General features: G+C 62.7%; 1 protein-coding gene across 1 annotated transcript in view; it reads right to left on the reverse strand.

Annotated features, from left to right (window-relative positions):
* The window catches only part of MEGF6 (multiple EGF like domains 6), a 108,953-nt gene that overhangs the window by 32,375 nt on the left and 57,061 nt on the right, over positions 1–19,517 (reverse strand). Inside the window, exon 4 of the mRNA XM_032262008.1 lies at positions 1,586–1,708. Coding sequence (XP_032117899.1) covers positions 1,586–1,708 — 123 coding nt within the window. The remainder of the gene's footprint in view (positions 1–1,585; positions 1,709–19,517) is intronic.

Raw genomic sequence — 19,517 nt, forward strand, 5'->3', positions numbered from 1 at the left:
GTGGGTGGTGGGGCTGCAGGAGGCGGCTCCAGCGAGTGAGTGACAGGTGGGTGGGCGGTGGGTAGTGGTGGATGGGGTGGTCCTTGCCCCTTTTGAGGGTTTCAGGGAAGGTCATCATCATGCAGATGGTGAAAAGAAAGCCTAGGAGAGTGAATGTCCCAATGACCCTACTCACAGTAGGAGGCCAGGAGAGGGGAATAGAGGCCAGGAGAGGGGAATAGAGGCCAGAAGAGGGGAATAGAGGCCAGGAGAGGCCCCCGCTGGACGGACACCTGGGCTCCCCTTCTACAAGGACGACCCTGCCTGAGAGGAGGGGTGAGGAAAGGACATGCACCCCAAGAGCTGGCTCCTCCAGCACGCCTGAGGGGACCAGGGGGCCCAAGGCTAAAGTGCCCTGGGCTCCCAGAAGCCCCTGCAGCGGGCGGCAGGCTGGGGCCGCACCCGTCTCTGTTGTCCTGAAGTACATCACAACATTCCAGCATCTGTTTCTACTTTCAGATCCAGGGAAACGTCACACAGCGGCTGCCTGGATCCCTGCAGTGGCTGGGACATGTGAGTGTGTGCCGGGGGGGCCCCCCGGGGCTGGCAGACTGCCCTGCCACATTGCAGGCAGGACCGGGAGGGAGAGAGGCTGCTCAGAGCCACCCTGGGCCCCACTCTGGGCCTCCAAGGCCAAAAGAAGGGGCATCCTGACCTCCTGTCACCCAGAGAATGAACCCCCATACCTCCCAGACAGAGGCCAGCAAGAGAGCCAGTCCTGTCCTTGCTAGGGACGCCTGTGTCCACAGCCAGTCAGGAGCAGGGGTGCCAAAGGGCAGGGGCGACTGACTGGCTACTTACTCTTCACCCCAGAATCCTGGGTTCCAACCTCCTGCTCAGCCCTGCACCAGAGCCTCGGGGCCTGGCCCCCCTCCTTCCCTCTACCCCTCCCTCCCTGCAGTCACAGTCTGTGTCCCTGGCACCTCCTCCAGCCCATTCCCACAGCCAAGAGACCCCGCAGAGGAAGCTGAGGGCCAGGGTCTCGCTCCTCGGTCAGCTCTACCCCACCTGCAGCAGCCCACACCCTCCAGGCTCCCAAGGCTGGGCAGGGGGCACCTGGGCTCACAAAGCCTGGCTCTGCAGGTGAAAGGTGGCCTCACGCAGCCCCTGCCCTGGACCAGGCCTCCTCAGCCAGCCTCCTCTGCCACCCAGCAAGCAACCCAGGTCTCCCTCAAATCTAGGGGACATCACAGCCAGGCCGGGGTCCCTGCTGACCAACCACGGGAGTTTCTGTTGCAGAGAATCTTTAATAGCATCTCCATGACGGGCCCCCTCTCCTGTCCACTGGGAGAGGCCTCAGCATTGCAGCCAGGCTTAGTGTGGCTGCAGAGGGCCTATAGCAGGACCCTGGGGGCAACTTGGCACATTAGGACACGTCCCTTTACCGGCCTGAGCCTGGGGCAAGGCGTGGCCAGGATTCCACAGAGCCACGCTCCGCAGGAAGGAGCCACCGCCAGAGCGGCCTCTGCCTCTCCATGTCCATAGCCACCGTCTCAGGCCAGGCCTGGGCACACCCCGGAGGGCAGGGTCTCCAGGCGACACTCACCCAGGCAGGTCCTGCCGTCAGTGTGGAGCCGGAAGCCGGGCTTGCACTCACAGAGGTAGGAGCCTGGGGTGTTCACGCACCGGTGCTGGCAGCCACCGTTGTGGGTTCTGCACTCGTCCACATCTGGGCAGGAATGGGGCCGGGTCAGCACTTGGCACTCTCTCCTTCCTGCCTCGCTGACACAGCCCCCCAGGTGCTGGGGACCCAGACCCAGGACCCTCCTCTGCCTCGAGGGCACTGCCCCTGGGCCCCTCACTCACACCTGCTGGAGCCCGGGCAGAGGAGGCAGACTCTGTCCTCCCACCTCAGCCGCCTGCTCGGGAAGGAAGAGGCGCCGCCTCGAGAGCCGACCAGAAGGCGGGGAGCAGAGGAGGGTCCCTACTGCCCTTCAAGACTGAACCTGGTTTTCTTAAGTCCAAATCCCCAAAGTGCTTCCTGGGCAGTGTCAACCGCTCCACCGGCACTCACTAGCCCAAAAAGAGAAACTGATCGCTTTTGAGATGACCATGTCCAGGCTGTGGGGGAAGCCTGAGAAAGGGGAGGGGAGGGGAGGGAGGGCATGCTGGCTTAAAGAGTGTCACTGCAATGCGTAGCCATCTGGAGCTTCCCAGGGAGGCCCTGTCTGGAAACAGGGTCTTTGCAGCTGTCCTAAGTTCAGGCTCGAGACAAGATGGTTGAAGAGGAGGCTGGGCCCTAAAGCCAATGCCCATGTCCCGCCAAGATACACAGGCCCATGTGAAGACCACGCAGACCGTAGTGATGAGGCCACAAGCTGAGGATGGCTGGAAGGAAGAGGCCAGAAGGTCCTCTCTCCAGGCTTCCAGGGCACATGGCCCCACTGACACTGAGTTCGGAATCCTGGCCTCGGATGGTGAAGAAGAAACTCCCACTATCTGCGGACACCCCATTTGTGGTGTTTATTCCAGCAGCCCTGGGAGGCCACCGCAGCTGGGGACAGCCCGGGCCCCCCATACCCACAGGCTCCCCGAGCAAGGACCCAGAAGGGCAGTCCCACCACCTCCCAGGCAGGACCCCCGCTGTGCTGGCATCCTCTCCAGTGATGTGCCACCCACCATCCTGGGGCAGCCCAGACACCATCAGACCCTCCCTGCCCGAGGCCCAGCTCAGCTTAAAACTACACATCCTCAGGTTCCAAACTCAGCTGAGGCCCCACTCAGAGGCAGGAGAGGAGAATAGGAGGGGGCAGGAAGGGGTGAGGGCAGCCTAGTCCTGAGGCTCTCCACGCATGCGCACCACCTGGACTTCCACAGCCTGGGGACCAGCAGAACAGCAGCCCAAGGCCACAGACGCCTCACAGGACTCTCGTCCACCCGCTGCTTACCAAGCCCCCCGAACAAGCGTGGCTGGAGAGAGCAGGGAGGGATCCAGGGGCGGGTCCACTTTTGAGAGGATGCCTCCCACCGCAGGACACCTGGGCCCACCTGCTCCTGTCCCCAGCCCCGTGGCACAGGCCACCCGGAAAGTGCTGGCTGGAAGCCCAAAGGCCCAGCAGGCTCCCCGGATGCAGCACGAGCTGAGAGCCAGCAGTGCTCCAGGCATCCTTCCCTGAGACCCTGCCGGGCTGGAGACCCAGCGGCCTGCACCCAGGCCCCGTCACCACTCCGTACAGGAACACGGCAGGAAAGCACAGATGACAGATGTGGAGAAGGCTTCGGGCCCTCCTCCCACCCTCCAGGCCCACATCGCCAAGCTGGGCCTCAGGGGAGTCCAGCCGGCAATCGAGGCAAACACAACTGAGCAGACAGGCGGCAGGCCACAGGCCTCCCGGACACCTGCGTGTGTGGCCCCTGGGCTGCACCCTTGGGTCGGAAGCCCTGAAGCTCCTGCGCCCTTGGCAGCCAGCCAGAGCACCCAGCACACAGGGGCTCTCAGAGAAGAAGTCAGTCGCTGGGACAGACAGGGCAGCGTGGCCTCAGAGAACATGCCGTGATCCTCACCGGAGAGACTTGCAGGAGGACTCTCCTAGGAGCCTGGGGCCTCTGGGCATGGCAGAAGCTCTGGAAGCCAGTAGTGCCCCGGCCAGAGAGGTCAAGGTCTAATGTGAGACAGAGACCACGTGGGCCACATGGACAGCACGGACCGACCATGGGAGGTGCTGCGAGAGGAGGGCAAGAGGCCAGCACACAGGCCAGAGCAGGCACAGGAGTCGCCCCAGGCACCGCAGTCCATACCTGCTACTCAGGCCAGGTGACACCTTTTACCCCACAACCTCACCCACCCCGCAGCCAGCTTCCCAGAACCGAGGAGAGGGAGGGGCCCCTGAGAAACCCCAGGGAGCCAGCATGGGGAGAAAGACACACAGGCGCTCTTCCGGAAGCTACGAGCCAAGCACCTGGGGCCCGCCGTCCAGGGTGACAATAGAGGCCCTGCCCAGTGACCTTGCCTCGAGAGAGAAAGCATGGCCTCCCTGGGAGAAAATACTACGATTTCGAAGGGCAAGTCCTCGACCACGTGGGAAACTGGCTGGCCGGACGGCTCGCCTCCAGGGCTGCACAGAGCCCCTCTCTCATCTGCCTGACAATGGCCAGGTCCACGATGAGCTGTGACCACCAAGGCCTTCCCACCACTCTCCAGTTCCAACCCCAGTCCCCGCGAAAACGCCCACCTTCAGGGCTCCATCCTTAAACTCCCGCGTGGAGCACTGCTGGCGGGTGCAGGCGGCCAGCGGTGACACACACCGAGAAGCTCTTCATAGCCAGCGCCAAGCCTGAGTCAGTGGACGGTGCCCACCCACCAGGCTGTGCCTCCCCTACCTACGAAAACCCTGCTGCCCATCCACGTTCTGAGAATGTGCCTGCAGCCCAAGATGACACCAACAGCCCCGGGAGGCCGGGGTCTCTGTCTGGGACCTCCAGGGCCATCTACTTCCTGCATAAGCCACACACATTCTGGGGGGACCCCCAGGGCCCCTAGGCACTGAGGCTGCCTCCTAAAGGGGGCTGCAAATGAGACCAGGAGCCCCTCTCCACCTGCACCACGAAGTCAGTCACAGCAACCTTCGCAAAGGCTACGATGGTTTGCGGGAAGAAGCTCGAAAGCAAAGGGTTAACGGGCCCCCAACAGTGCCCCAAAGAAGCTTGAGGGAACAGAGGGACCCGGTACCCTCTAAGGGAGTCAGCTGGGAGACAGACTCATGCCCACTCAGCAGGGCAGGGTGGGTGGCACCCACCTGAGGGGCTCAGGAGGGCATCCCTTCCCCCTGAGCTCAGATCCCTCCATCCAAGACCCCCAAGAGGATCTCCGAAAAGTCACAATGTCCGTGTCCTCCTGTTGTGCAGACGGGAACACTGGGACTCCATCCTCCTAGCTGGGCTCAGCCTCGCTGCTCTCAGCCACCAGTCCCTTCAGAAATTCCATGCTCCCTCTGAAAATGCACAGGCCCAGGCGGGTCAGGCCAAGCCCTTTCAACCCCAGCTGCCTGGTCTGGCCGTGTCAGGGGTCCGTGGCGGGAAGACAGGCCGGTGGGTGGGGACGCTGAGGCACACCCAGGCTTCCAGTGCCTGCTGCTTGCTGTCGGCCAGGATCAGCTTTTGGAAACACTGAGCCAGCTCAAGGGTGAAGGATTTGGGGCCTCCCACTTGGACGACAGAGGCCTGCAGGGACAGGCACTCGGCCAGACAACCTCCTGCTGGAGTCCCCTCCACTCTGAGATCTCGGCCCCTTTGAACTGAGCAAATCCCCTTAATAGAAATGCTTTTCACTCAGAAAGCAAGGCAGGAAGAACGCATCACCCAAACCCTCTCCACCCGACTCCCAAGGCACCCATGTGATGGCAGGGCTGAGCTGTTCTCAGGCGGCTCCAAGGACCTGCAGGTGCCGACCCGTGACCCTGGCTGTGGCTGTGACCTGAAGGGCCATAGGTGCAGTGGTCTGTCAGGACAATGTGGTCAGCTGAATAACGAACGTCCCCCAGAGATGTCCACATCCTCATCCCCAGACCCGCACATGGCAAAGGGACCTGCCTTTGCAGATGGACTGAGCTGAGGATCTGGGATGGGAGGTTATCCTGGCATATCCAGGTGGGTTCAACAAGGTCTCAGGGTCCTTACAGAAGGGAGGCAGGAGGGCCGGCAGGCGGGGAGGAGGAGACGTGACCGTGAAAGCAGAGGTCAGAGGGAGGGGGGGATTGGCAGGTGCTGTGGTGTCGGCTTTGAGGATGGAGGAGTGGCCACAGCCCAGGAATGCGGGCGGCCTCTATAGGCTGAAAGGGGCGTGAGACGGACTCTCCCCCAGGGCCTCTAGAAGCAGCACAGCTCTGTCCACGCCTTGATTTTAGCCCACTTTGGACTGCGCCCCGCGGGACTGTCAGGGAATAAATCCATGCTGTCCTAAGCACTGAGTGCAGGTTATTTGTCACTGCACCATGGGACACAAATGCAGAGTGCAGCACTGTCATCTCAGGAGTCACAGAGGCTCGGGCCATCTGGGCTGGAAATCAGGCTCCCAGCGCCAGCTCTGGCAGCCCGGCCCCTGGCTCCTGTGCCCTCTGTGGGGCTGGTTGCACAGCCAGGTTCACGAGAGCCATGTGCCCTGCAGAAGCTGTCTCCTTGGGTTCCCTCCTCCGCAGGCCTGTGCTCTGGGACCAGCCATGCCACCTACACACAGCCCATGCTGTGCACGGAGCCTGCCGTGGGACCAGGGCCCCCATGAAGCTCTGGCACCCGGGACCCAGAGGTGAGCGTGAGGGCCCGAGCCTGAGGTGAACGGGGCCCTGGGAAAGGCTGAAAGGAGCTTGGAGGCCCCTGGCGTGCTGACCGCTAAGAGTCAGACGACAAAACCTGCTCATTCCAGGGACAACGGCCAGGCCTGGAGGCAAAACCACTGTCCCTGTCCAGCCCCAGGCCAAGCCCCACACTGGGCAAGGGTCAGGCCAGAGAGGCCCCAGACAGCTGCGACATGAACCCGGGAGCCATCTGGTGGGAGAGGAGTGGGCTCTGAGCGCAGCTATTTTAAGGAACAGCTGGGCCAGGCTCCTGCTGCAGTGCTCGGCTAGATACGTGACTATGGACTTTGCAGCCTCACCACAGGACCATCCGCACACTGGCACACTGTGACACACTGTGCTAACATGGGCTGGTTCCCGGGAGCCGATGGGACGCACAGTGTCTACCAAGCCAGGGAGTGGAGGAGCCTCGGGGAGCCCATACATGGGGCTCCCAACAATCCCATGTCCCACAGCTCCCAGCCCAGGACTACACACACAGGTGGATGGGCACAGCTGGGCTGCTTCCAACCAGCTGCCTCTGCAGAAACCACCCAAGAGATGCCCCTTCTGAAGCCAGCCTGGACTTAAAAACTCGGAGGGCTCTGGGCCCTTGCCAGAAGCTCTGCTCAGGCAGGGCAGTTATCAAGCCCTGCTTTGCCCCCACACATGCCACGGGATTCTCATCCCCGGGGAGCGCACACCATTACCCATGGGCCCTTCCTCTCTCTCCCCCAAAAGCTGGAGCACGCTTTGGACCAGGACGCAGGCTCCCAGTTCCCCAGAGCCCAGGAACACCCAGCCCGAGGCCCGGGATGCTAGGCGATGGCAAGGCTCTTAGTGCCACTGTGGGTGGACCTGGCCCCTTGGCTGAGACATCCAGCTGGAAGGTTGCCTACACAGTGAAGACAGAGCCTGTATTCCATCCCCCAGGCCAAGTGACTAAGCCAGGGGATGCAGGAAGCCTTTGCCACATTGAGGGGCTGGTGCTTAGTCCTTCAGGCAGGAGAGGCAGAGGCTCAGCCCAGAGCTCAAAACTGCTGAGCAGGGGTGATGTCTCTAAGAAGCCATCTCAGGGTGCCTGCCAGCCACTGCCTAGCCCCGGGTGATGCAGCTGATGACTCACTGGGAGCTGCACACCCCATACCCCCTCCTCCAATCCCCGAAGGTGCCCAGCTCCAAGCTCTGTGGATCCCAGGGAGCTCAAAGCAACCACCTGGAGGGAGGCGGGCTCAGTGCAGGCGCCAGATCCCAGCTTTAGAGAGAGGCAGGATGGAAGTGGAAGGGCTGTAACCTGCTTTCCAGGCCACAGGGCTCCTCATCTGCCCACGCCTGTGTGGCTCCAGGAAAAACCGCACCTGCCACATTCACAGACAGGACCACTAATGGGCTGAGCTCTGGGGACTCTGAAGGCTCAGCTCTGGGGGTCGCCTTTCTCTCCAGCCTACATTTTCACTTGACCCCCAGGGCCGCCAGTGCCATGGGGAGCAGAGGAACCCCTGCTCCCACAGACAAAGGCAAGGGATGTTTTTCCTTCCTCCAGTCAAGGGACCTCGCTGCTGTTAGGAGCCTGTGCCAGCAGCCCTGAGAGGGGATGGGGGTGTCTGACTCCTCAGCGTCCACCAGCCCTGTCCCAGAGGCAGGCGCGCCTGCCGGGCACCTCCCCACCCTGCTCCTTCCAGCCTAGCTGGCAGCGCCCTGGAACAAACTTTAAAAAGAGGAAACAAAGGGAGCGCTCCGGGGAGCAGGCGCCCTGACCCCACCCTCCCCTGCCCAGGCTCGCCCGGCGCCCACCTGGCCTCTGGTCACCGGCGCTCACGGGGTAGCCGGCCTGGCCCAGGTGGCACGGGTAGCAGCCCCTCCAGAGGTAGCGGTAATGCGTGCCCGCGACGCGCGCCAGGCCCCCCAGGAGCCCAAGGCACCAGAGCGCGACCAGCCCGCGGTCCCGGGACGCCCCCATGTCAGGGTCAGCCGGTGGGCGGGAGGGCGCGAGGTTCAGCCGCGCTGCGCCCTAAGCCGGCGGCCGGGTGACGGGGCAGGCGACTCGGGCTGGCTCTGGGATCCCCGGGATCTGCTCTGCTCCGCTTGGCGCCGCCCGGGAGCCGCTCTGGGCTCGGCGCGCCCCGCCCCTCGCCTTTAAGTTCTCAGCTTTCCCTCCGCCCCCGCAGGTAAAGGCCAAGTCCGCGGACGCCCGAGGGGCCCGCCCCCAGCCCCGCCCCAGGCCCCGCCCAACCGACCCCAGCCCCGCCCCAGGCCCCGCCCAATCCCGCTCCAGGTCCCGCCCAGCCAGCCCCAGTCCCGCCCCAGGCCCCGCCCAGCCAGCGCCAGCCCCGCCCCCCCGCCCCCAGGGGGCCGCGCCGGCCCGCCCGCCCCGCGCATTCCGGAGTGCGCGCTCCCGGAACCGGACCCGGGTAGGGACCTAGGCACAGACGCAGGCATCCACCAGCGACACAGACCCACATGCGCAAACATGCGCGCCGGAGGCACAGAGACACGCACAGACGTCCGCGCAGGCACACGCACGCACAAACATGTGTGTCTTGGAGCCAACACGGAAAAGAAGCCGAAGCAGAAGAGGGAACCATCCCGGCCGAGCGAGGGCCCTGCAGAGGCGGCCTGTGGGGCTGCACGCTGACAAGGGTGGGGAAGGTGGCGGCTGGTTTGAAACTGCAGCACCCAAGTGGAAACACTGGGGCTGAGGACATCCCCAGTCCCGAGTCCCCACGTCCAGCGCCCGCACGGTCCTTCCCTCCCCTGGCCCACAGCCCCGTACTCAGAGGGAGCCTGGGCAAGGGAAGCCTGGCATCCCTGCAGCAGGTGGACATGGGCAGAGAGCAGGGAGACCTTGCCCGCAGGGTGGCCGGCAGTGCCCGGGTGTCAGGCTGCAAAGGCCGCAGAGGCTCTTCCAACTCCAGAGCCCTGGGTCCGCACGCTGCTGGAGGGCATAGCCCGGGGCACAGCCAGAAGCCCTAGGAGGAGGCAGTCCTCCCAGGGTCCGCAGCTGCTGTGCAGCAGAAGGAACCACAGTTAGAGCCTCTTTGAGCATTTGACCTCTGCGACATTCCAGCTTGGTCCAGAGTCTCCTGAGCCCCCAACCTCTCTGAGCCCCTTCTCACACCTATCCCTGGGGGGGTGTCACCAGGCTCCCCTCCTAACCTCTGTGGGGATGTGACCAGCAAGCCGGGGTGCTCAGTGACCCTCAGCAGGGATCCCTGTCTGGGACCAACCCAGCCACCTCCAGCGCTGCCGGGGTAGGGCTCCTGCTTGGGCTGAGTTGCTAGGGCTGGAATCCTGCTGGACTGAATCTGACCTGAGGATAGCATCTCAGTCTGTCTGCCGCTCAGTTTCCTCACCCCTAAAATGGGGACAGTAGCCCTCACTGCAGGGAATGGTGAGGGTGGCTGCTGCGTCCCCAGAGCCCGGGGCCTGGCACAGCGGCTGCAGCTGAGGTGGGTGGTCCTCCTTCCTCCCCGCGCACCCACACTGCTGTGCAGCTCTGCCCACTGCTCTGCTCCTGACCCGGGCTTGCACAGATGCAGGGGCTTCTCTCCACCCTCCTCTACAGCCAGGGGCTTGACTGCCAGCCGAGACCCACCCCTCAGAAGCCCTGCGAGTGCTAAGATGTGGCAGAGAGCAGTCTCTGCTGATCCATGCCCTGCCTGGCCCACCTGGAAGCAGGGGCTGAGGGGACACCCTTGAAAACATGGGAAAGAGGAAGCCCCACCCAGTCCCAGCGTGTCTTGCCTTGTCCCATCTTGTCTGCCATCCAGAGGCCAGCCCCCCCACCTCAGCCCCCCACACCCTGCAGAAACGGGCCTGCCTGGGCCCTGCCTGTCTGCAAGGCCTCCTGGCGAGCCCCTCCCATCAGCCTCTAAGGCCTTGCCAAGGAGCCTGCATTAATCTCACAGATAGACAGGCTGACAGGTCTGTACGAAGGCGCCTTCCACATCACTTATGATTGTAAGGTGCACCTCATTGCCAGCGGCTCACCAGCAAGTGCCAGCAGAATCGCGAGGGTCCCGCCCTCCACAGCCACAGCCCAACAGGGTCTCGGCCAGCAGTTTCCATGGAGGTAGGGGCCAGGCCTGAGAGGGGTGCAGAGGGGAGACCCCAGAGGCCAGGCCTGCAGGGCACGGGCCAAGGAGGTAGCATCTGTCTTCTGGGGGTTGCAGGGTCTGCCTGCTGCAGGATGGGGCCCAGCACCCAGCGGGAGCCTGAGCAACAGAAGCCCTGCACCTCTGACTCCAGTCACCCTCACCAACAGGCGACAGGGCTGGGGTCCTCTATCCGCACCCCGTCTGGGGAAGGTCCCTAAGAGGCCCTGGAGGGGATGCTATATCCCAGCTCATGCAGGCCCCCTTTGACACCCTCCAGGCTCTCGGGTCGTGGGAGGAGGTGGAAGCCAGCAGGAAGCGGGAGGCACCAGCCCCACCCTCAGGCTCCCACACTGTCCCCCAAGCCTTGCCCATCCTGGGAAAGGGCTCTTGCCTCGTGCTGTCTGGAGGAGGAGGGAGGAGCCTGGGAGCCGCTGCGTGAGCCCCAAGCAGGGAAGGGCAGGTGCCCGGAGTCTAGGGCCAGCCAGAGTCCACAAGCCCCAAGGACCACCAAGACGTGCACCATGGCTTGTCCCCGGGAAAAGGTGTGCTAGTGTCACACATGTCACCTTCTTAGCATGTTCTTAGTAAGAATGAGTAGAAGAGAGTGACCTGGTGAACTGCCGTGGGAGGCTGGTTCCGGCGGGAGTTCTAGACAGCCTCCTGTGGCAGTCTAGATGCCCACCCTTCCCTTTCACATGGACTGCATGCCAAAAAGGATCATATTTGCATCTATTATGTCAAGTAAAATAGAGTATTAAAATCAATTCACCTATTTATTTTTGCTTTTTCAGTGTGGCCCTGAGACACCGAGACAGTGCATATGGCTTGTGTGCGTGGCTCACGTTCCATTTCTGTTGGGCAGTCCCGGCTCTGCTAGTAAGAACTGAGACCTCAGGCGACCCATGGAAACACTCCGTGCCCCAGTTTCCCCATCTGTACCAATAGCACCTCCCTCTTACAGGAAAAGCGCTTGACTGGGGGTCCATAAAAACCAGCAAACACAGAAGTGGGAGGCTGAGTCTGGATGCCTGGCTTTGCCCCTTCCCAGCCCGTTGCTCCAGCAGACATCTCAGGCCACATGCAGAGACCCACGGCAGAGACAGTGTCCAGAGCTGATTCCCAGGGGGCAGGGGACGTCCTGGGGCCTGTCTACCTCCTAAGCCATGGTCCTGAGGCATCCTGAAAGCCAGCGGGGACCTGAGTCCCGGCCCTCTCCCTTGATGGCCACCACTTCTATTCCCCCACCTCAGCACCCTGCCAAAGCCATCTGGGAACCACCGCTCGCGCCCATCCATCCCCCTTGGGACTGCCACCGACCCTTCTATTCATCTGGACTCCAAATCCCGCGTCCATCCAGAGTGAGGGCTGGGCTACCGCAGCCTGTGCGCCCAGTGCCCAGCACAGGACTGGGGCCTCAGAGGCAGCTCCTGGCCCACGGAACAGCTGCATGGCATGGCCACGTCCCAGGGCCTCTCTGGCCTGTCTCCTCATCTGTACATGAACAGAGGCCTGAATTAGACCAGCTCAGGGACCCTGAAGCAATGGGACACGTGACCGGGAAGGAGAACCAGGGCCAGATGTGCCACTGCCACTGTGCCTACGGGGTCTAGGCAGAGGAGGGCGACCGACAGGGCACTGCGAGCCTCCAGGGAGCAGCCCCACAGCGTGGCGAGGCCTCCGGGATGCTTCCGGGCAACAAGTTTGGGCAAAGGAAACTCTATTCTGCCCCGGAATGCCCGAGAGCTATGGAGCCTCCTGGTATCACATCCACATCTCACCTTCAGGGTCGCTCTCATCAGACATCCTCATATGACAGGCAGCAGGAGGGCTGCCCCTTTTCTGCTCGCCCAGCCCCCCAAGCCCCCACACAGTTACCCTGGCCCCACACAGGCTCCTCCTGCCCCACAGCTGGGAGGCCCCTGCTTCCACTCCTGTCCCCTCTGCTGCCCCGTGTCCACCCGCCCACCTCCCCTCTGCCCTCGAATACAGGCCCATGATTAAACCCTCATTCTGCCCAGGTGGAACCCCAGTGGCCTGGGCCCTGCCCTCTGCCCACGGCTCCTGGGTCAGTCTCCTGTGGTTTCACAAAGCCAGTTTCCAGAGGAGAAATGACTTGCCCAGGCTCACGCAGGGAAGAGACGTGCAGCCCAGGAGGACCAGGTCCCCACTCTCACCCAAATCCTGTCCTCACAGGGCCACCTCCTTCGGTTCCTCCACGGGAGTGTCGCTGAGGGGGACCCAGTCTCTCCTGCTTATCACCCTCCCCAGGCCATGCCAGGCACCCGGCAGAGTGGCAGGCAGGGCTTAGAGCTGCAGCTCCCCTAGGGGGCATCCCGGGGGCCTGGGCAAAGTGTTTCTAGGCAGTTCTGGCTGCACACACTGGTGGCTTTGGCCTCCTGAACCAGCCTCCCACCCTTCCTCCCACCCAACAGACCGTTAACTCCGATGCATCCCTCAAAGACACCAACTCAGAGGTCGCCTCTGCAAAGCCTCCCTGGCTGGCCGGCCCACCCAAGGCCACCTGCTACTGGGATCCCCTAGGCCTGCCCGCCCTCCTCTCGTGCACCCTTTCACTGGCTCATTCATTTAGTTTTTCATTCAGCAAGGATGTGTGTGCCCACCACGGCAGGACATGGCTCTGGGACAATGGCATCGCCCCACCCACCCAAAACGTCCATCCAGGTCTCCACGGCCTGGGAGAGCTGGGCTATAAATGAGCCCAGCAGCAGTTCCTCCATGAAACTCTGGGGTTCAGAGGGCTCTGGGCTGTCCCTGCTGCTAGGCTGGGAGGAGTTCTGGCGCAGCCACGGGGGGCAGCAGCCCGCTGGTGTAGAGTGCCTCCGAGGCCCAGGCTGCACCCGCAACCCCCCCTCCCCCACTCAGTGCTGCTGCCCAGCACATCCCGGCCTGAGGCTGTGGGGTCTGGAAGCTGTTTGGGAAATGCTTTCCCGATGTGGAAACGCGGCCGGCGTCTGTGCCTGGGAATGTGTGTGTCAGCAGAAGTCCTCCCAGCCTAAACCGGCTGGCGCCAGCTTCTCTCTCTCCACGCTGGGCGGCCACCAGGCTCCTGCCAGGACCAGGCCAGGGTGAGGGCCAATGCCACCCCCAAATGTCACTGCTCCCTCTTGGGGCTGGGCTCTGACTCTGGTGCTTCAGGGCAAAATTGGAGCCTGGAAGTAGATGGGGTCCAGTCAACACCCCCACTGCTGTGTGTGTCTGCCCCTCAGTGCTCACCTTTGACGCCTGCTTCATGAAGGCCCCCTCCAACCTGGCAGCTCAGGCGCCTGGACACGTGCCTCTGCCTCCCTGAGAGGAGACAATGCCGGCCTGTCCAGGCTGCCCCAGCCTCTGAACGCAGAGCTAGTGCTGGGCTGGGTGTGGAAGCCAGACTGGGTGCAGGGGGGCTGCCTCCACTCAGGTTCCTAGGGGCTCAGGCAGGAGGTCAGTGGACCCAGGGGGGCCAAGGCCCTAAGCAGCCAGGTGCCCAGCCCAGTCCACCTCCACACCAGGCAACCTCCCATGTGGCCAGGACCCTGGCGACGGCACCACAGACCTGCTACCTGGCATGAAACTGGGGGGAAGGAACTAGGCCCTTGGCTGGTGGCGGGGGTAGAGCGCATGAGAGGACCGACACTCAGGGAAGCTACCAGAGCCACAGCCCGTGGTCCTGACCGAGGTGGCCATGTTTTAGGGAGAGGGTTCACAGGCCCAGCAGGCACCCAGGTGGAGCGGCGATCAGCACCACCCACAACCACCTGCATGTGCCCTGTGTGCCAGGCAGGGGGTGCTCCCAGGTGGGCAGGTGAACCCTAAATGAGTGGCCAAGGGCACCAGGTCCTGGGCTCTGCCTTCACGGACACTAGCAGCTCACTCTCCTCCCCTCCTGTGGAAGGCGGGTGTGGTCACATGAGCAGAGGGCACAGGTGTCATTTCCAGCCATGGCATTTAAGAGCAAGTGTGAGATTCTTGGCCCTCCCATCCCATCCCTGCCCTGGGCACATGCTTGGGAGGGGGACCTGACCTGGGGTCCCGATGGGACAACGGGGTGTGCCGGAGATGCCAGAGGGTAAGGGCGTGTCCCCCGCGAAAAGGCTAGTGCATACACAAGTGGAGACCATCCCAGCTAACACAGTGGGAAGGTGGAGATGGGTGGCCTGGGAGGGGCTGGGGCCAGGCTTGGAGGGGGGGAAAGGAGCCATCAGAGCAGCAGGGAGCACAGGGCTTCGAGGACAGGGCAGTGGTCAGCGTGCACCTGCTGGCCCCCACTGCAGGGAGAACGGCCAGGAAGGTGCTAGAAGGAGGCCACTCTCAGGCTTCTCCTTAATCTGCCTTCAGGGGCTCAAGGCTCCTAAGCCCCAAAGCCCTCCCATGTCACCTCACCCCCCCAAGTGGCACATGGACCTGCCTGGCAGTTTCCAACCCTTGACCTCCAGAGCCCAGCCCAGAGCAGGAGGTCCATTTGTGGTCTGGGGTCTCACACAGTCCACACTGCCTCCCTGTGGAGACAGAACAGAACCGTCTCCAGAACGTTCCTCCCACTCCTTCTCCCACTGTGGCCACCATGGAGTTTATATCAGAAATGGGGGGCCCCCACCCGGCCTCAGCGCACACAGGGCCTGGCAGGGGCCTCCCCGAACCGTTCCAACAACAGCCTCGTGGTAAACCCATTACCCTGTCTGCACTCCTCGCCCAAGCCAAAGGAAGGAAAATCGAAACCACCGCTGTTTCCTCGAGCCCAGCTGCCATTCCTGACTGCAGCTGTCCCTGGCTGGGGCCAGGCAGAAACGGGGGGAGCCCCCTTCTCCTGCACACATCGGCTCCGGGTACAGCACGAGATGGAGTAGCCCTGTCTCCCAGGCTCTGAGGGTGGCATCAGACTCCCAGAGAGGCCCCCGAGAGGCTGAGTCCTGGTCTGTCCCAGTGAGGCTCTGCTGAGGGCCAGCAGAGCACATGTGCCTGCATGTGTGTGTGTGCGTGAGAGCACGTGTGCGTGTGTGTGTGCGTGAGAGCACGTGTGCCTGCGTGTGTGTGTGAGGGCACGTGTGCACGTGTGGGTGTGAGAGCACATGTGCGTGCCTGTGTGTGTGCGTGAGAGCACGTGTGTGTGAGAGCACGTGTGCGTGCATGTTTGTGTGTGTGTGCGTGAGAGCATGTGTGCGTGTGCGTGAGGGCACGTGTGCGTGCATGTGTTTGCATGAGCACATGTGCATGCAGGTGTGTGCAAGAGCATGTGTGCCTGCATACATGTGTGTGCACGTAAGAGCACATGTGCATGCATGTGTGTGAGAGAGCACGTGTGTGCATGTGTGACAGCATGTGTGCATGTGTGTGCGTGACAGCACACGTGTGCACGTGTGTGAGCACGTGTGCGTGTGTGTGTGCGTGAGACCACGTGTGTGCGAGAGCACGTGTGTGTTCATGTGTGTGCGTGAGAGCACGTGTGTGCATGTGTGTGAGAGCACGTGTGCGTGCATGTGCGTGTGCATGAGAGCATGTGTGCGTGTGTGTGCGTGACCGCGCTCACTCTGTGGGTTTTCTGCTGCCAGGCTCTTTCACACCCAGAGGTGTGAGGCCGAGGGGCACCCGAGCCCTGGGGGGCTGACGCAGCACCTGCTGGGGATGCAGCCCCCAGGCAAGGCCAGGCCCACCCAGGACACAGGCCGTCGCTGGGACAGCAGAGCTGCCAAGGGAGTGGAGACTGCACACAGGCAAGAGGATGCTCGGGCCTCCCACTGCTCTCAGAGGAGTGATCCTGGAGGCTTCCTGGAAGAGGTGGCCCTCAGCTGGCCTTTGGACGTGACATTTTCAGGAACATGAACAGGCTTGCTGAAGGCCATATGGAGTAGGTGCCGAGTGGCTGGGGAAGGAGGCAGGAGAGTTGTGGGTGGGGGTGTTCTGGGGAGGCTAGCCACCAGGCAGGGAGTTTTGGCAGAAGCTTCATGCTGGAAACCCAGCCCAGTCATGCCACATGGTGCTCAGGGCCGGGCCCACAGCAGGTACCTGGCCAGCCGAAATGCACCAGTAGTTGGCGGCTGGGGCGCATCTCCGGCTGGCTTCCAGCAACCCCGTGTGCCCCACTGGGCACTCCTGCTAACCTCTCTCCACCCAAAGCACGACAGAGCAGAACCTGCTCACAGGACACCGGGGTCAGGGGTCGGCAGCCAGATCCTGCCCTATGCCAGGGCCCAGCCAGCCCCTGTGCTGCCTTCGGAGGTGTCCAGGCCTGCAGCTGGCAGGGCCTGGCCATCAGCCTCCGAGGCCCCTAATGCCACCCTCCTCAGCCTCTGAGGCCCCCAGCACTGCTTTCCCTCCCCAGCCCATGCAGGGGGGTCCCCCTGGGCCCATCACTCCTGCGAAGCCATCACAGAAGTCCTCAAGTCCCCAAAGCCACCGGCATGCCTGCTGCACAGGTCCAGCTCAGGATACCGTGTGTCCACACGGAACGCAGACAAGCAAACTCTAACCCACTGGGCTTCCCCAGGACTCATGGTGAGTCCTGAGGCTCAGAGCATCCGCACCCTCCCCTCCGGACCTCCCACGGGAAGTGCTCGGGCCCTGGAGGTCTGGTCATTCTGGGCATCCCACAGCCTTTGGCACTGCTTCCTCTCCGGGGAGGAGAGCTCTTGCCCTCTGCCTCCTTACACAGCCCACCTTCCCAACTCCTAGAGCTGCTTCTGGCCAGACTGGGGGAGTGGAGAATTCAGAGCAGAATTTGGGCGGTTGCCTGAGGCCTCAGTGGGGTCAAGCCCAGCAGGACCCCGGGACAACGGCAGAGGATTGGGGAAAGGCCTGGGCCAAATTCAGTGCTCAAGGGTGCCCTGGGGAAGAGATGGGGCATGGCGGAGAGGAGGCCCCGGGCACTGGGTCTCTGGTGCGTGTCACTACAGGCCCAAGGCCCAGAGATGAGCAGCGGCCGGGGACACGGGCAGCAGCGGTGTGCCATCAGGAGGCTGGACCCCCAACAGGAAGGCCAGGCAAGCCCAGCAGAAATGCATGGGGGAGGGGCCGAGGTGGGTGTGGGAGGTCCAAATGGAAAGGAACACCGCAGCAGGAGACGGGGCGAGGCTCGTGAGGCTCAGCAGGGCCTCCCCTTCCTGGGAACGTGGCTCCACCTGCACATGCCGGCTCAGGCCTGCCAGGAGGGAATGGCGGGTTCCACTCTCAGGAGACACAGCGGGAAGGAGACTCGGCCCAGGTCATGCAGGAGGCACCTGCCTGCCTGGGGCATCGCGCAGCTCCCAGAGGTCACAGCCCCTGACTCTGGGGCGCAATCGCCCCATACTTCTCACAAGTGGCCCCTGGGAAACCAAGCTGGGGCCACTGAGGCTTCTGGGAGGACTAGGAAAAGTGGCTACCTGGCGCCTCAGTTTCCCCAGCCCAGGAGGCCCCTGGCTTGGTGGCAGAAACTTCTAGCATCAGGGTAAGGCCTTGCCTGAAGCACCCATGGGTCACCTTCCCAGGCCCAGGGCCTATCCTCCCAGTGAATGGCTGCCCAGCCAGGCCAGCGCCCCAGGGCACGCTGAACATTGCCATGTGAGGGTGTCCACTGGCCCTCCCGAGCTCCGAGTCTGAGGACTACAGCCTCCGAGAGTTACGCAGTCCCCCAGATCTGCACAGTCCCCTGCATCTGTGCAGCGTCAGGGTTCAGGGATCCAAACCCAGGCCTTCCCGGCTGGGGCCTAAACCCACCGGCCCCCAGCCCTCAGCGTTCACCTGGAGCGCAGTCACCGACACCTGCAGGCGGCCCATCTCGGGATGCCCTCCAGGAAACTGCCCCAGCGTCCTGGCTCTGGGTGGTCAGAGAAAGCCTTGTCTTTCTGTTGCTGGGCTGGTGCTCACTGCTGACGCTGAAGGCTGTTATTTTTCAGGCTTGGCCTTGACCGAGAATGTGCCTGCCAGGGTCTGCTCACTAGAGTCAGGAAATGAAAGCTTTTCACTCGAAGCGTCTCAGGCGGAGGATGCCGCTGGCCACAGGTGCCCCGTCAGGAATGCTGCCATCACGCCTGGAAGGAACACGCTTTGCAGCCGAGTTTCCCACTGCATTTGGAGGACAGCCAGCTGAAGCATGTTGGCCTGGGAAGGCCCAGATTCAGCCACCCGCAGGAATGTGGCCACAGCTTTGCCACTGGAAGGCCCAGGTTCAGGCCTGGGCTCCAGGGTCCATGGGGGAGGGACGCTGAGGCCTCGCCACACCTCTGGCCTCTGTCGCTCTCTCCGTGAGGACAGCCTGACCCGGAGCTGTGTGCATTTCTTCCCTCCTGCTGCTCTAACGACACACCCTAGTCGGCCATTTAAAAGCCCTGGATGTATGTCTTACAGCTCTAGAGGCTGGGCAGTCCAAGATCCAGGCACGGCAGACGGCCCTCCTGCTCCCTCCGGGTGGCTTCTCAGGGCAGAAGGGGAGCCGCTCCCTCCAGTCTTCTCTAGGTCACTAATCCCATCCTCAAGGGTGGAGCCTCCCTGACCTCCTCACTGCCCGCAAGGCCCCACCTCTTCACACCGTCACGCTGGGGAGTCCATTTCAACTCGGGAATTTCGCAGGGACACCGACATTCAGACCATGGCACCAGGTGTTTGCAGAAGGCCCACTACATGCTGGCATGGTGACGGAATGAATAAGAAGCCCCTTCCACATCAAGAAAAGCCACCAGCGACACACCTCCACGGAGAGATCCAAGAAGGCTGATCACTAGCAGCTCGGGATTGCAGCTCCCACTGAAAGAGCAGAGAACAAGAGGACTCCACACTTTCAGATCAATTTTTGCTGCTCACACACCAGGAGATTCCCAGCGGAGGAGCCCCACGGGTCGCCAGCGCGACTCTTGTGGCCGGTGAGGCGGTTTTGCCGCTGCCTTGGAGCGGCGGTTCTTGGTGCAGAGTCAGAAAAGCACCATCAATCTTAACACCGCTGTTTTGGCCGGCGCAGTGGGTTGCTCAGATTTTAGCGCCGGGAATCAACAGGTTGGGCGTCCATTCAGAAACCCAACTATAAAGACGGTAATTATAAAGACCACAGATGGATAAATCTACAATGAAGGGAAGAAACCAGCCTAAAAAGGCTGAGAATACCCAAAATCAGAAAGCCTCTCCCTCTACGGGGGATCACAGTTCC

The sequence above is a fragment of the Sapajus apella genome, unplaced genomic scaffold (assembly GCF_009761245.1).
Source record: "Sapajus apella isolate SASKATOON/1434 unplaced genomic scaffold, GSC_monkey_1.0 scaffold127, whole genome shotgun sequence".
Classification (NCBI taxonomy): domain Eukaryota; kingdom Metazoa; phylum Chordata; class Mammalia; order Primates; family Cebidae; genus Sapajus; species Sapajus apella.